The 15101-nt window shown below is 48.1% G+C and overlaps 1 protein-coding gene across 15 annotated transcripts in view; it reads right to left on the reverse strand.

Moving 5' to 3' along the window:
- Window positions 1–15101, reverse strand: part of RALGPS1 (Ral GEF with PH domain and SH3 binding motif 1) — a 297855-nt gene that overhangs the window by 188232 nt on the left and 94522 nt on the right. For all 15 annotated transcript variants that reach the window (XM_061154630.1, XM_061154620.1, XM_061154631.1 and 12 more), the window contains one exon: window positions 4226–4309. In XM_061154630.1, coding sequence (XP_061010613.1) covers window positions 4226–4309 — 84 coding nt within the window. The remainder of the gene's footprint in view (window positions 1–4225; window positions 4310–15101) is intronic.

A 15101-nucleotide genomic window follows, 5' to 3' on the forward strand; every position in this document is an offset into this window, starting at 1 on the left:
ATGGGGGAGGCCCTTCAACAGAGAAACTCACCAGCTATGTGACTTTGAGCAAGTTATTTCATTTTCTAGAACCTCAGCTTTCTCATTCATAAAATGGGTTTAAAATATCAGCTTCGTGGGCTTTGTGAAAACGAATCAAATGCAGGTTAAATGCTCAGTACAGTGTCTAACTCAGTTGAGTTGAGCCTAAGTGCTCAATAAATGTTTTTTTTTAGAGAGTCTTGATTAAAGCCAAGAAGGAGGGGGAACATTCAGGGACTAGGCTAATGACGGGGGGTGGGGGCAGGGGCGGGGACGGGGGCAGTTAGAAGAGTGATGGGGTATAAGCAGGAAAGCTCCGAGCAGGATGGAAGAGCGCAAGAGGGAAGAGGGTCCGCGGGGGCCCTGCCATCACTCTCAGCCACTTCCTGCCCGAGCACTGACTTTCCTGGAGGAACCGCCAGCCCTCCAGTCTCACTCCCCGCCGCCCAGGCCCCTACCCGCCTCCAGCGGAAGGCCTGCTTCTGAGACTTGGCCAGCCAGAGCCTCCTGCTTCCTGTCAGGGCCATGAGGTCAGGATGCACAGCAGAGGATCCAAACCAGGGCCATCAACCCCGGAGTATCAAGTCCAGGACATGGAATGGAAAAGAGGCAGGTCTTTTCTGTGGGAGCTGCCCTCACAGGGAGCTGCTGACAGCTGCCTCGGAACCAGACACGAGGAGGCTGCTTGTGGGGAGCCGGCACAGAGGAAAGCGGGACCTCTGGGTAGAGAGAGCGTACTGCCCAAGGCTCCCTGAAACACGTGAAGTCTAACCTCTCCCTGGATTTGTTCCATGAGCCAGTAGGGGTTTCCATCATTAGGAACTATGTGTATATATCAGTCCTGAGCAGAGTCAAAGCCAACCCTCCCGGGCAAAGCGTTGAGAACCTCTGCCCTGTCCAGTCCCCATTAATATGTAAGGATCTTGTGACCGACACTTGGACTTGTCCAGGCCTCAGAGCAGATTAGCAGCAGAGACCAGACTGGAACCAAGTTCTCCCAATTCCCTGTCGGTCTCTTCCAAATTCTTTATCTTCAGGACACAATCCCCACCCTGCCGCCGGTACTTGGGCCCAAAGCTAACCTTCCTTTTAGCTTGTAGCTTGTAGCTTGTAGCATGAGGCTGCCACCTGTTTTAAAGCTAATTCTATTTGCTTACTATGTGTCAGGTGCTGAGCTAAACCTTTTACATCCATGATTCTCATCTGATCTTCAAAAACCACTTGAAATGATTCTTCCTATTTCATAAACGAGGAAGGTCAGAGGCTGAAAGACGAGCCAAGATCATACAGGTAACAGGTCGCACGGCTAAGATGCACACTCAGGTCTGTTGGATTCCACGCAACCACAGCTTCTCAGCCTGCTGTCATCTAAAGTATTCATGCAAAAACTAGGGGGCTGTAGGGGGCTGTGGGGGGCCAGCAGAAAACCCAGTCACTTAACTTAAATGCACTCACTTAAATGCAAATGTATACATGTGTCTATTTATCTAAGGGCAGGTTCATAGGTGATATGTCAGATTCTCAAAAACAAAAAACCCATGATTCAAAGAGGGTTGAGAACTTCTGGCTTTACGATGAATTTCCAGGGGCCAAGGCACAAGCCTGGCCCATAACAGACCCCTAGGGAACTCAGCCTAGCTCTTCCATCCCAGCCATTCTATAAACAAATGCTGAGGGACGCAGGCCCCATGGAGGAGCAGGCACGTCCTCCGGGGCTGACCAGAGCACTGGCTCTGGTTTGGCCACAGGGAGACTCAGATTCCCTAGCAACCTTCTTCCAATCAACTAAGATTAGTTGATTTTTCCCCACCCTGGCCAAAAAATGCTTGAATGCTTACTAGACAGACACTGTGCTAAGAGCTCTACCTAGATCACCTCATTTAATTTTTGAAACAATTGTGCAAAGTGAGTACTACCATGATTTTCATTTGCAGACAAGGAAACAGGCTCAGACAGGTAAGTGACCTGCTTGCCTTTAGCTGGAGTCTGATGAGCAGCCTGGTTGACACATATGAAAGTCGGCCAGGAGGGGATGGATACCAATCAGTTCATCTCAGGGAAAGCAGCCCTGGTGGCTGATGGCCTGGCCGTGGGCCAGTTTTCAAGCCAGAGCTGGTACCAGGGCTGCGTCTAGGAACTGCTCTCTAAGCGGCTCAGAGGCCGGCAGGAAGACCATCTCTCAGAGCGTCCTGTTTGGGAAAAGGCAGCTTTACTTCTGTCTCGCTTCACTTGCTTGGTCTGAGCTGGACACGAAACAACTGTTTGTAGAACAAGCCACACTGCCCTTTGCCAAGCTGACCTGGCCTCCGCATGCAAAGCAGATTACATCAGAGCCCCCAGTGGCCCTCCTCTGGGAGCGCTGTGGCTGATCAGAGGTGGGACTCGGCTGGCTCCCAGTCAAATAGTTTTGCTAAGGAAACTATGAATCCCCTGATAGTGTGTACACATCTGGTTGTTTTTAAAAGACTAAGCTCAGTTGAAAAGGAAAAGATTTTGAAAATAAAGAGTAAAAAAAAAAACAAAACAAAACACAAAAGGCTTCAGAATATCTCTTTTCAAAACAAACGATGTACAGTCCCTACCGCAGATGTAGCTAGGCCTTCCGTAGTTCCTACTGTATCTCATAAAACAACGGTAATGCGAACTCCAGCCCTGATCAGCTGACTACAAGCTGGTGCCTCTCTGGGGGCTCCTGCTGTGCTTGGGGTGGTAGCCAGCTGAGGCTGGAGAGGCTGAATAATGGTGATGCATAGCACCCGGCATTTCCGAGAGGGATGGCCCAGCTGGAGGGAAGGCCCAAAGGGAACCCAGGCCCAACGCTCCGGGCTCCAGTCACGTACGCTGTGCAACCTCTATGCCACTGTCCTCATTTGCAACCAGAAAAACAAGAACAAAGAGGAAAGTCTGTCAACAGCCCCATTTGGAGGTTTGGTCTATTCAAAGGGGTCTTGCAGGGTACTTTCTACCAAAGATCATGTTTTGGCAGGTCTGTCTGAGCAATCAGAAGCCTGCCCTCCCAATCCCCCCTGGCTCAGTTGGTCCAAGTCCCTGATATCCTTCCTTTAGGTGGGGATGCAGCTTCATACCTGGAGCAAAGGTTCTGAGTGAGCCTCCATGGTCTGTAGTAGCATGGGTGGGGCCAGTGACCAGCTCATGGGGAATTCAAAGAAATTCAATTCAAGGAACATTTCTTTACGGTGGCGCCATAGAGGCGATTTTATTTTATTTTATTTTTTTCATTTATTTTTATTAGTTGGAGGCTAATTACTTTACAATATTGTAGTGGTTTTTGCTATACATTGACATGAATCAGCCATGGATTTACATGTGTTCCTCATCCTGATCCCCCATCCCACCTCCCTCGCCATCCCATCCCTTTGGGTCTTCCCAGTGCACCAGCTCTGAGCACTTGTCTCATGCATCCAACCCGGGCTGGCTATCTGTTTCACACTTGATAATATACATGTTTCAATGCTATTCTCTCAGATCATCCCACCCTCGCCTTCTCCCACAGAGTCCTTCTTGAGCACCTCATTCTTTCACTCTACACATACTTACTGAATACAGCTGACACTGGGTGAGGTGCTGGGGAAACAGAGATGAACAAGACAGACACAGTTCCTGCCCTTGTGGAGCCCACAGACTGGCAAGCAAGATGGAGACTAAAGAGCTACACAAAGTGCAGACAGACGGGGAAGGGACTACACGGAGAAGCAGAAGAGCAACAAGGGGGCATGTGACGGGGAGCCCTTACACCGACGGGGATTCACGGAAGACTCCTGGAGAGGGTGAGATCTAGTCAGGAGCTGAACAGGGAGAACAGCCGAATGGGGGCCTCACAGGACTGAGACGTGATTCGGCAGGAAAGAGGGAGGCCAGGAAGGCCGAAGATCATAGAGGGGAGGGACAAGAGATGAGGTCGGAGGGGTGGACAGAAGCCAGGCCCACCATGCAGGACCTTGCAGGGCACATTAAGGTGCTCGGAGAACCTTAGCTTCAGTGGAACTGGAAGCCACTGAAATGATTTAAATACAGAAAAGATGTGTTCAACTCCATCTGTTGTGTGAGAAAGGACTGTGATGGCACAAGCATGGATGAAGGTGGGGGGTTCAGGAAGAGGGGTTTGGACCGGTGCCGGGGGCTCCCAGCCTATGGGGGACAACAGATTGCTATCTGCACGCGCACGTGCAAGGGGTGTGCTTACCTGGTTAAACCTCCGGGTAAAGGCCACGACGTTGGGGGCGAGACTATGTTTCTCCTTCTTACTCCATCCACAGCTGGCTAGTTCCTAGGAAGCACAGAGTCGATTTCAAACAGTGATTCCAGTGAGGATGCAAATACAGATGGGCATCTATCTGGAAGGTGGGCCCAGAGGAGGGGAAGGGCTGAAACCTTGGCTATCTGTGCCCTCCCAGGGTGGGGGAGAAAGGGGCTGGGTCCACAGGTAGAGGGGCATCCTGGGACCCCCAGAGGCGAGGGTGAGAAGCAGGTTACTTATCCCCACAACCCCAGCCACATCTCTCTGGACTTCTGTGCCCAAATTATTCTCAACCCACAAGGTCACTCTGCCAGCTCCCGGGGACTAGAAGTCCCTTCTTAATGCAGACTGTCCGATAGAGGGTATAATGTTATAATAAGCAGGATTCACCACCCCCTCCCAGGGCTAACTTAAAATCTGGCTGAAGATTCTCATTGGCCCAGGGACATCCTCCATTCCTGGAATCAGGGAACATCCCAGGCCAAGCCCATTGCTATCAGAGAAGCTTTTGGATGACCTTGGATTCTTTCCTGAAGCTGGCCTCTCCTATCTCTCACACAAGCAAAGGGGGGCAGGGGGAGAGGTGCCCTTAATATCTTCTTCAGGAGCCTTGTCTCTTTTTTCCTAGCAGGTTTAGCATTATAATTTGAAGAATCAAATGACCTAAATATTACCTATCAGTGAGGCTGGTACCAACAACCCCCCATGTGTGAGCAGGGGACAGGAAGCCTCACTTTTTATCTCACAGAATTCTCACCACATCAGTTTTAATACAGAAGAGGGCTCAGCACTACTCATCCTTCTGAACGAATGCTCTGAAAATCACTCAGTCGTGTCCGACTCTTTGCGACCCCACGGACTATACAGTCCATGAAATTCTCCAGGCCAGAGTACTGGAGTGGGTAGCCATTCACCATTCCCTTCTCCAGGGGATCTTCCCAACCCAGGAATCTAGCCAGAGTCTCTTGCATTGCAGGTGGATTCTTTGTCAGCTGAGCCACCAGCGAAGCCTAAGAATACTGGAGTGGGTAACCTATCCTTTCTCCAGGGGATCTCCCCGACGCAGAGATCAAACCCAGGTCTCCTGCATTACAGGAGGATTCTTTACCAGCTGAGCTACCAGAAGTCCATTAATTTGGTAGCTGTTCCCTTCTCCAGGGAATCTTCCCAACCCAGGCATCAAACCCAGGTCTGCGGGCAGATTTGTTACCAGTTGAGACACCAGGGAAACCCAAGAATACTGGAGTGAGTAGACTATCCCTTCTCCAGTGGATCTTCCTGACCCAGGAATCTAACCGGAGTCTCCTGCATTGCAGATGGGCGGATTCTTTGCAGCTGAGCTACTAGAGAAGCCTTGGCTCCCCTTCTGCTCCCCTTCTTTTCACAAGCAGACATGAGTCTCTGAGCCACAGAGTTTACCTCTGTTTACCATGATTCTCCTTGTTCTGAAATGTATGTCTGAGTTTCTTTCCAAATGTATACCTGACCTACCTCTGCGCCACTGAGCCCTCCCACCACCCCACTTTAGAACACATGCTTCCATCCGTCTGCAGATGCGCATCACTGCCTTTCTGAAGTACAATTGTGAAGGCAAGGGCTTCTCTCTCAGGTGGACCCTAAAGCCAGCTCTGAAATGTATGGGCTATAATCTGATAGAAAAGAGAATTTGTAAAACTGACGTTCAAGGACTGATTGTCACCCAATTGCTGGTGACAGTTCCCCCCCTGTTTCTTCCTGAATTCTTTTATAAACAGCAGAAGTTATATACATATCCATAGGAGGGGGATGCACACTGCATGTGTGTAAGTGCTCGTTTAACTCAGAGCTTGGGTCTTATTTTCACACCATAAGTAACGTAGGAAGGCATCCTTAAAGGGAGCAGTGTGGACCTAACAGACAGACCGAGGTCAGAGCCTGCCCTCCACCTATCAGCTGCATTCTGAGAAGAACCTCAATTTTCTCATCTTGAAATGGGTATGATGGTGTATTTACCCACGAAGCTCTTGAGAACAGGTGAGTGAGATTAAAGTGCACACAGGGCACCTGGCATGTAGCAATTACTTGATAAAGGTCACCCCCTCCTCTTCCCAGGGTCAGCCACGTGCTGGGAGACATGACTTTAACTCCAAACACTCCCTTCTTTATTCCATATGTGCTCTCACTGCTGTCTTGAATTACTAACAAAAATCTATCATTATTTCTCTTTCATTTTGCTGATGTCATGCAGGCAGGAACCAAAGCAGGTACTTGATACATCTGCCCCAAATTTGCTTGATTTGAACATTCCTAAGACCTTGATTTAAAAACTGAATGTGGGGACTTCCCTGGTGGTCCCGTGGCTAAGACGCTGCGCTCCCAATGCAGGGGGTCTGAGTTCAATCCCTGGTCAGGGAACTAGATCCCACACGCCACAACTAAGAGCCAGCATGGCCAAATAAATAAATAATTTTAAAAATAAATAAATAAATAAATAAATAAAAACCATGTACAATTCTTGGACCCTTTCATGCTACAAGACATGTCATATTCAAAATTAAAACCTCAACAGGGCAAAACACTAGGTATGACAGATTCCTTGATAAAAGAGAGTCCTTTCTTTGCTCCGAATCCCAACCCTGTCACTCTTTTCCCTGGGGACCGCTTTCCTGGCATCAGTTTCATTGAGACGGAGGGAGAAGAGAGGGGTGCTGAGACTAACTCTACAGAACTGTGGTGAAGACCAAGAGAGACAAAGCCCGACAAAGGAGGGGACACGCAGGGTGCAGGTCTGGCTCACAGTGGAGTCATCTGGGGAATGCACAGGGCATGAGCCTCCCTTGCTGCTGAAATCTCCCAAAACCAGTGCAGAGAGATTTATCAAGATGTCAAATGAAATAAGACCATTCTAACTGCACTAAAACAAGTCCTGGGCCCAGCCTCTTTGGCACTATTCCTCTTCTGTGTTTGGCCTTATTGGAATACAAGAGATTCCATCTGTGCGAAGCGGGTTTGGAAAATGTGAAGTAATAGAGCAACACTCCTCCAGTCACTAATGCCTAAAAAAGGTCTATGCTACGGAACTGATTTGAGCATAATTAACTTAAAATTGACCAGAGGAGACGGGGCTGGTTCTGGAAGGGAGACGAGGGGCTGGGCTGAGACTGGTAAGGCCCTTGTAGCCTGCATGCTAGAGAGCCAGGCTGCTGTCCCCAGGCTGCATGGGGCCCTGATCTTGCCCAGGCTGCCCCTGGTTCTGAGCTCTCTGCCAAGGTCCACTGGACAGGAAAGGACAGGAAGAACCTGGTCAGTCCTTGCCAGCTCCCTGGAGCACCTCTCCTCCACCATGTGGCTGTTTCCCTGGGTTTATCAGGCAGAAACTTTCTGCCACTAAATAACCTGCCTCCTCTCCCTTCCTCGGGCTTCAGTGGAAGAGAGGTCCTGTCTCCCTGGGACTCATCTGGGCTCTGGCTCCCTTGCCTTCCCTGCTCAGAAGTCTTGCTCTGATGCCTCCTCTGGTACCTGTATCTTCAAATCTCTTCCTCTCCAGTTTCTTTCCTGCTAGCATTTTAAGAAGCTTAGCATAAGCCTCTCCAGCTAATCATAATAATGGTGATGACATATCACCTTGACAGTAATAACCAAGGCCATCTTTTCCAGACCTCTGGCTCCTCCAGCTTCCACTCACTCTCTTTCTTCCCTTTCCAGGCACATCTCTTGAAAGCATTCCTGACCACCTCCTTCTTGATCCCCTGGCGGGGAACCCCCTCTGATGTTTTCCACTCTCTGTCCTCGCCCCTCAGCCCTGTGTTCTCCTGGTTGAATTCTCACCTCCTGTGCCCCTCCCCCCTGCCATTCCCAGCTGTTTTTTCAGTTGCTTTGTTCTTTTCTGACACATGTCCCCCACATAGTGAAAGTGTTAGTCACTAAGTCATGGGATCAACTCTCTGAGACCCCATGAACTGTAGCCCAGCAGGCTCCTCTGTCCATGGAATTCTCCAGGCAAGAATACTGGAGTGGGTTGCCATTTCCTTCTCCAGGGGATCTTCCCAACCCAGGGACCGAACCCGGGTCTCCTGCATTGCAGGCAGATTCTTTACCATCTGAGCCACCAGGGAAGCTCCCCATGTCTCCCAAGCCTTGTCTAAACCTGTCCAAGGTCACTTTCCAAGAAGGTGTCTGCATCCCTTTCAGGAAGATCACACTTTCCCATGGCTTCCAGCACACGCCCGTGTCCAGCCCAAGTTTCTTTTCTGACTCCAGACAAGTAGAGTCAGCCACCTCCTGGCCACACCTTCCTTGGCCTCCCACAGGCACCCCAAAATCAGAAGGCCCAGAACCAAAAGGGTGTCTGATCAGCTGCCTTAAATAAAGAACACCTAAAGACATGAAAATCATTTAGACATTCAATAAAACAAAGGACAGTGTTTATAACAAACTGTCCATGGAAAAAGTCCCTAGCCAATGTAAAAACAATGTTGTCTTAATACTGCAATCTGTAAGCATTCTCAGGTGATAACAAGAGTCAACACTGGCCTCCGCTTGCCCTGGAAGCTTCTCTGGCCACCAGCTTTGTGCTTAGGGTTTTAGGAGTCAGATGCCCTGAGGTGGCCTGAGAAAGGCCTGATCTGACTGTGTCTGGGGTCAATGAGGTAAGGCCCTGGAAGAGGAGATCTGGGAAAGGGGACCAAATTCTCCCAGAAGACCCCCACAGGATCTAAGCCACTGTGACACAGGCAGCCACACAAGGCCCTTCCATGCATGAGCTTAATTCTAACTACAATCTTCTCCAAATTACATTCCTAAAACATGCCCACCTAAAAAATGTACCACCTCAAGGAAAGGTCACTAAATCTGACCTCAGGGACCACCACCAGTGGGCACCAGCCAGTGACACCACATTACCATCTTGCTCAATGGCAATCTTTTCCCCTTCTTCCTCTCTCCACGTTTCTCCCCATCCCTCCCATCCTGCCCTCTGGAACAATCTTTAGAAGAACCGGTGGGACAGTCACACACCAGTCAAAGGAGTTTTAGAAGCACCCCAGGAAGTGGGTGACCCACTGAGGCAGTGGGGGGAGACAGCACCAGTTTGGGGGTTGGCAGTAGGGGTCTAAGGAACAAGGCATTTCAGAGCTCTCATACTTCATTGCTGGGAATGCAAAATGGTAGAGCCATTTGGGAGTTTCTTTTTTAAAAAAATAATCTTCGTGTTTTTTTTTGGCTGTGCCAAGTCTTAGCTGCGGCATGCAGGATCTTGAGTTTCGGCATGTAAACTCTTAGTTGCAGGATGTGGGATCTAGTTCCCTGACCAGAGATGGAACCCAGGCCCCCTGCATTGGGAGCACAGAGTCTTACTCACTGGTCCATCAGGGAAGCTCCTGGCAGTTTCTTTTTCATTTTAAGCATACATTTAGCAGATGACTCAGCAATCTCACTAAAGCAAACATCTGTCCACACACAAAAGAAATGTGTGCAAGTTTATCTCAGTTTTCTCAAACTGAAAACAACCCAGATTTCCATCAGTTGGTGAAGGGGAAAACAAATTGTGATCCACTGTTATAATCAACCACTACTCAGCAATAAAATGTATAAACTACTGATACAGGCATCAGCACAGAAGAATGTCAAAAACTATGCTAAGTGAAAGGAATCAAACAGAAAAATATTATAGGATTCCACTTTTACGACATTCTGAGAAAGGTGAGAACTACAAGGGCAGAAACCAGATCACCGACTGCCGGTGGCACAGGGCACAGAGAAGTTTTGAGCAGCTAGGTGAGTTCTCACCCTGGATCGTGGTGGTACCGTGAGAGAACGGTAGTCCTGCCTACCTCATCCGCAGTTTCACTTTCTGCAGTTTCAGTTACCTGCAGATCCGAACATATTAAATGGAAAATTCCAGAGATAAACAATTTGCATGTTTTAAATCGTGCACCATTCTGAAGGGTGATGACATCTCATGCCCTCCAGCTCTGCCGGGCTCAGGACATGAATCATCCTTTGGTCCACCGTGTCCTGCCCGTTCATTAGTCCCTGAGTAGTGGGCTCAGTTATTAGACTGATTGTCGTGGTCTTGCAGGGTTTGTGTTCAAGTAACCCTTATACTTAATAATGGCCCAGGGATCTTCCTGTTGGTCCAGTGGTTAAGACTCTGAGCTTGCACTTCAATCCCTGGCCAGGGAACTTAGATTCCACATGTCACACAGTGCAACCGAAAAAAGGAAAAGAAAAAAAATAATGATAATAATGGCCCCAAAGCACAGGAGGAGTGATGCTGGCGATTGGGATACACCAAAAAGAAGCTGTAAAGTACTTCTTCTTTAAATGAAAAGGTGAAAGTTCTTGACTTAATAAAGAAAGAAAAAAAAAAATACATTGAGGTTGCTAAGGTCTACAGTAAGAACAAATCTTCTAGCTGTGGAATTGTGAAGGAGAAAGAAGTTCATGCTAGTTTTGCTGTCACCCTTCAAACTACAAAAGATACAGCCACAGTGCACGGTATGTGCTTAGCTAAGATGGAAAAGACATTAAATGTATACAAGATTTTGAAAGACACCATATTCACCTAACTTTTAGTACAGCATCTTATTATAATTGTTCTATTTATTATTGGTTATTGCTGTTAATCTCCTACTGTGCCTAATTTATAAATTAACCTTTATCATAGTATGTATGTAGCATAGGAAAAAAACATAGTACATGTGACCTTTGAACAACACAAGTTTGAACTGCATAGGTCCACTTTTACACAGATTTATTTAACTTATATGCAGAGTACATCATGAGAAACGCTGGGCTGGAAGAAGCACAAGCTGGAATCAAGACTGCCGGGAGAAATATCAATAACCTCAGATATGCAGATGACACCACCCTTATGGAAGAAAGTGAGGAGGAACTAAAAAGCCTCTTGATGAAAGTTAAAGAGGAGAGTGAAAAAGTTGGCTTAAAGCTCAATTCAGAAAACTAAGATCATGGCATCTGGTCCCATCACTTCATGGGAAATAGATGGGATGACAGTGGGAAGAGTGTCAGACTTTATTTTTGGGGGCTCCAAAATCACTGCAGATGGTGATTGCAGCCATGAAATTAAAAGATGCTTACTCCTTGGAAGGTAAGCTATGACCAACCTAGATAGCATATTAAAAAGCAGAGACATTATTTTGCCAACAAAGGTCCATCTAGTCAAGGCTATGGTTTTTCCAGTAGTCATGTATGGATGTGAGAGTTGGACTGTGAAAAAAACCGAGTGCCGAAAAATTAATGCTTTTGAACTGTGGTGTTGGAGAAGACTCTTGAGAGTCCCTTGGACTGCAAGGAGATCCAACCAGTCCACCTTAAAGGAGATCAGTCCTGGGTGTTCATTGGAAGGACAGATGCTAAAGCTGAAACTCCAATACTTTGGCCACCTCATGTGAAGTGTTGACTCATTGGAAAAGACCCTGATGCTGGGAGGGATTGGGGGCAGGAGGAGAAGGGGACAACAGAGGATGAGATGGCTGGATGGCATCACCGACTCGATGGACATGGGTTTGAGTAAACTCCGGGAGTTGGTGACGGACAGGGAGGCCTGGCGTGCTGCGATTCATGAGGTAGCAAAGAGTCGGACACAACTGGGCAACTGAACTGAACTGAACTGAACATGATCTGCAGTTGGTTGAATCTTCAGATTCAGAATACTGGATATGGAGGAACCAGGTATTAGGTGCTCAGTTGTTCAGTTCAGTTCAGTTGTTCAGTCACATTCAACTCTTTGCAACCCCATGGACTGTAGTCTGCCAGGCTCCTCGGTCCATGGAATTTTCCAGGCAAGAATACTGGAGTGGGTAGCCATTTCCTTCTCCAGGGGATCGTCCCGAGTCAGGAATCAAACCCGAGTCTCCTACATTGGCAGGCAGATTCTTTACCACTGAGCCACCTGGGAAGCTCTTAACTAGTATATGTACATTTAAATAGTATGTATTTTAAATGTTTACATACTATATATTTTAATAGTTGCACACATTTAAATATTCTATTTTTTCTCCAATATTAGACAATTGATGGGTAAAAAGAAAAGAGAATCTATGGGTCCTTGATGTGAGGCATATTCTCTCCTGGAATGGCCCTGGTTCGTTAGAAAATGAAGTGCAACGCTGGCACGCCACCTGGCTTGGCCCCAAATGACATCTGGGGCCACAGAAGTGAAATGAATGCCACCTGTTGGTTTGCAACTTTTAAAGTCAACCTAAGGAAGGGCTGGAGGACTTGGTGCAGCTGCAAAATGTCAGAATGTTAATTCATTTGACGATGTAAACATATAGCTGACAGAGGTGGTCAGTGGAGACGAAAAGGAGAAGCATAGGAAGGGCGCAGTCAACGGACACTATATAAAGCTGATGAAACCAGAAACAGAGGTTTCAGGGCACCAAATAAAGTTCCAAAAACAACCAGTGGAAGAGAACCCTCTGGGGAGAGGACTGGGGTAAAAGATCAAAAGCCTTGCTTTATAAGCTCTTCTCTACTATCAGTCATATAGCACTTGTTATTGTAGCTATCAAGAAATGATGACTTTGAAACAAACTTTAATAGGTGACATGTTACAATATTACACACTGTAACTTTCTAAAATAAAATTTTAACAGTTGAATAAACACTCAAATTACAAAGTTTTTATAAACTCATAACCTGCTGATGACCTGTCAAGGTCAACATCTATGACATAAAATGTCAACATAAAAAACATAGTTTTCACATGACCTGTATCTTCTGAAGGAGTGTGCCTATCCAATCGTTACCATCTGGACCTTCAGGAAGCATGTCTGTCCTACAGGAAATGGTAGCGCTTTACCCAAATGAAGCCCAGAGGAGAGAGCTGCTACCTAGGGTGGCAGAAAAGTTCCACCAATAGGGCTCCTGCCTTGCTGCCTTAAATCCTCACTGGGACAAAATCAGCTGCTATGAAAAATGGAAGGAAGAGAAAATGGGAGGAGGAAAGGCCAGAGGAGGCAAGGACGGAAGAAAGGAAGGAAAGGAAAAGAGAAAGGGAGGGATGAGGGAAGAGGGGAGGGAAGACTCAAGACAACAAAGGGCAACTGCACTTTCCTGCTTTGTTTCTCAAGGCTGAAGCCCTAAAAAGTCTTTCCTAGAGTGGAGTCTTCTGAGTGATGTCAGCGGAGAGAGAGGCATCTTTAGCTCTTTCTTGGGAGAAGGAGCAAGAGAAGGACAAAGACGGGGAAGGAGAGTGACAAGAAAGGATGAAGAAGGAAGAGAAAGAGATGAGGAAGAGACAACAGTAACTGACGGTCTATGAAATGCATCTACATTCATCTGATATCAGAGTTAAAGGACCAGCAATGGACCAAACAAAACAGCAAAGGACCAAACAAACATGCTCCTGCTTTCTATGTTCCACGGGAGGGAAGAGAGATGAGAAATCTGTGCTAAGTCAGACAATGATAAATCCTTTGAAAAAAATGTTAACCAGGATAAAGGAATGGAATACTGGAGCAGATGCCTCAGGACGCCTGGCCGGTAAACCAGCTGGAGTGGAGACCGTGAACGAGGTCGGCAGCAAGCTCCGGAGGACCCGGGAGAGGGTTCCAGACTGAGAGTTCCAGGAGGGAAGCACAAGTGTGAAGGCCCTGGAAGCTCTGACAGCGCAAGGTGGGCAGTGAGGCTGGAGATGGGAGGAGACGGTGTGGGAAGGAAGGGGGTGGAGGCTTGCAGGGCAGGGAGAGACTGGCGCTGACTCTGAGTGGGACGGAAGGACCATGGAGGGACCGGCAGAGCAGGTCCAAGCCTCACGCGGCGCGCGGGGTGGGTTTTCCCGACGAGGTGGCGCAGTGAACCCGCCTCCCCATCAGGGGCTCCGTGCTGTGCTGCAGTCTCGCCTCATACACAGGCAGCGGTCCTTTCCTCATGCGAGAGCCAGCCACTTTAGTAATCTGAAACAAACACCTGCTGGGAGGCTGTGCGTGGAGAAGAGGAGGAGGCTGGCCAGGGAGGGAGACCACGAGGGCCTCCACAAGGTTCAGAAGCCCTGGCCAGGCAGGCCACAGAGGGGAAAGAGTCGCTAGGGACAAACGGGTGCCTTCTGCAGAACTGGGGTGCGTGTTCAGGGTAAGGGTCACTGACCGAATAGAAGGGATCCACTTTTTCAGCTTCTATTCATTTCGATAGAGCCATGCGTTCACAGTTGCTACTGTTTCGTCAAGTCCTCAGACTACCGTCTGCTGAGCAAACATGTAGACTGAGGGTCGTGAGGATGATGCAAACCTTTCCAGCCCCAGGGCTGTGAGGCTCGGCACAATTGGAACCAGCTGTCCAGGCCGGGCAGCGGCCAACTGCAACCCTGTGGACCGCCTCCAGTCCATGTGACGGAGCAAGGGCCCCGTGAGCAGGGCACGGAGAGCCGCCTGCAGTGCAGCCGCCCGGATCCCGGGCCAGTCACGAGGTCCACGGAGCCACACGTTCACTTCCCACTCTCACCCGGGGGACTGTGCTCAATCCCTTCTCCATAGTCTTGGGAAATACTTTTTCCAAATAACATCATTTAGATGTTCTGTTTTTAAAAAGAATTGGGTTTTTTTTTTTTTTTTTTTTGATCAGGGACCTTGCACGTGTTCACTACAGAAAACTTAAAAACAACACAGAAAGCCCAGAGAAGAGACCTTAAGTCACCCGTCAGCCCAACACCCAGAGAAACCAGAATTTACACTCAGTTAATACTAACGGCAGAAACAACAACAGCTAACTTTATTGAATGCTTACTAAGGGTCAGGCACCATGTCAATTGTTTTACGTACATGTATCCATTGCTCACTGAATTCTCACAACAATCCTTCAAATGGATACTATGACTGCC

Source organism: Dama dama, chromosome 11, assembly GCF_033118175.1.
Source record: "Dama dama isolate Ldn47 chromosome 11, ASM3311817v1, whole genome shotgun sequence".
Lineage (NCBI taxonomy): Eukaryota > Metazoa > Chordata > Mammalia > Artiodactyla > Cervidae > Dama > Dama dama.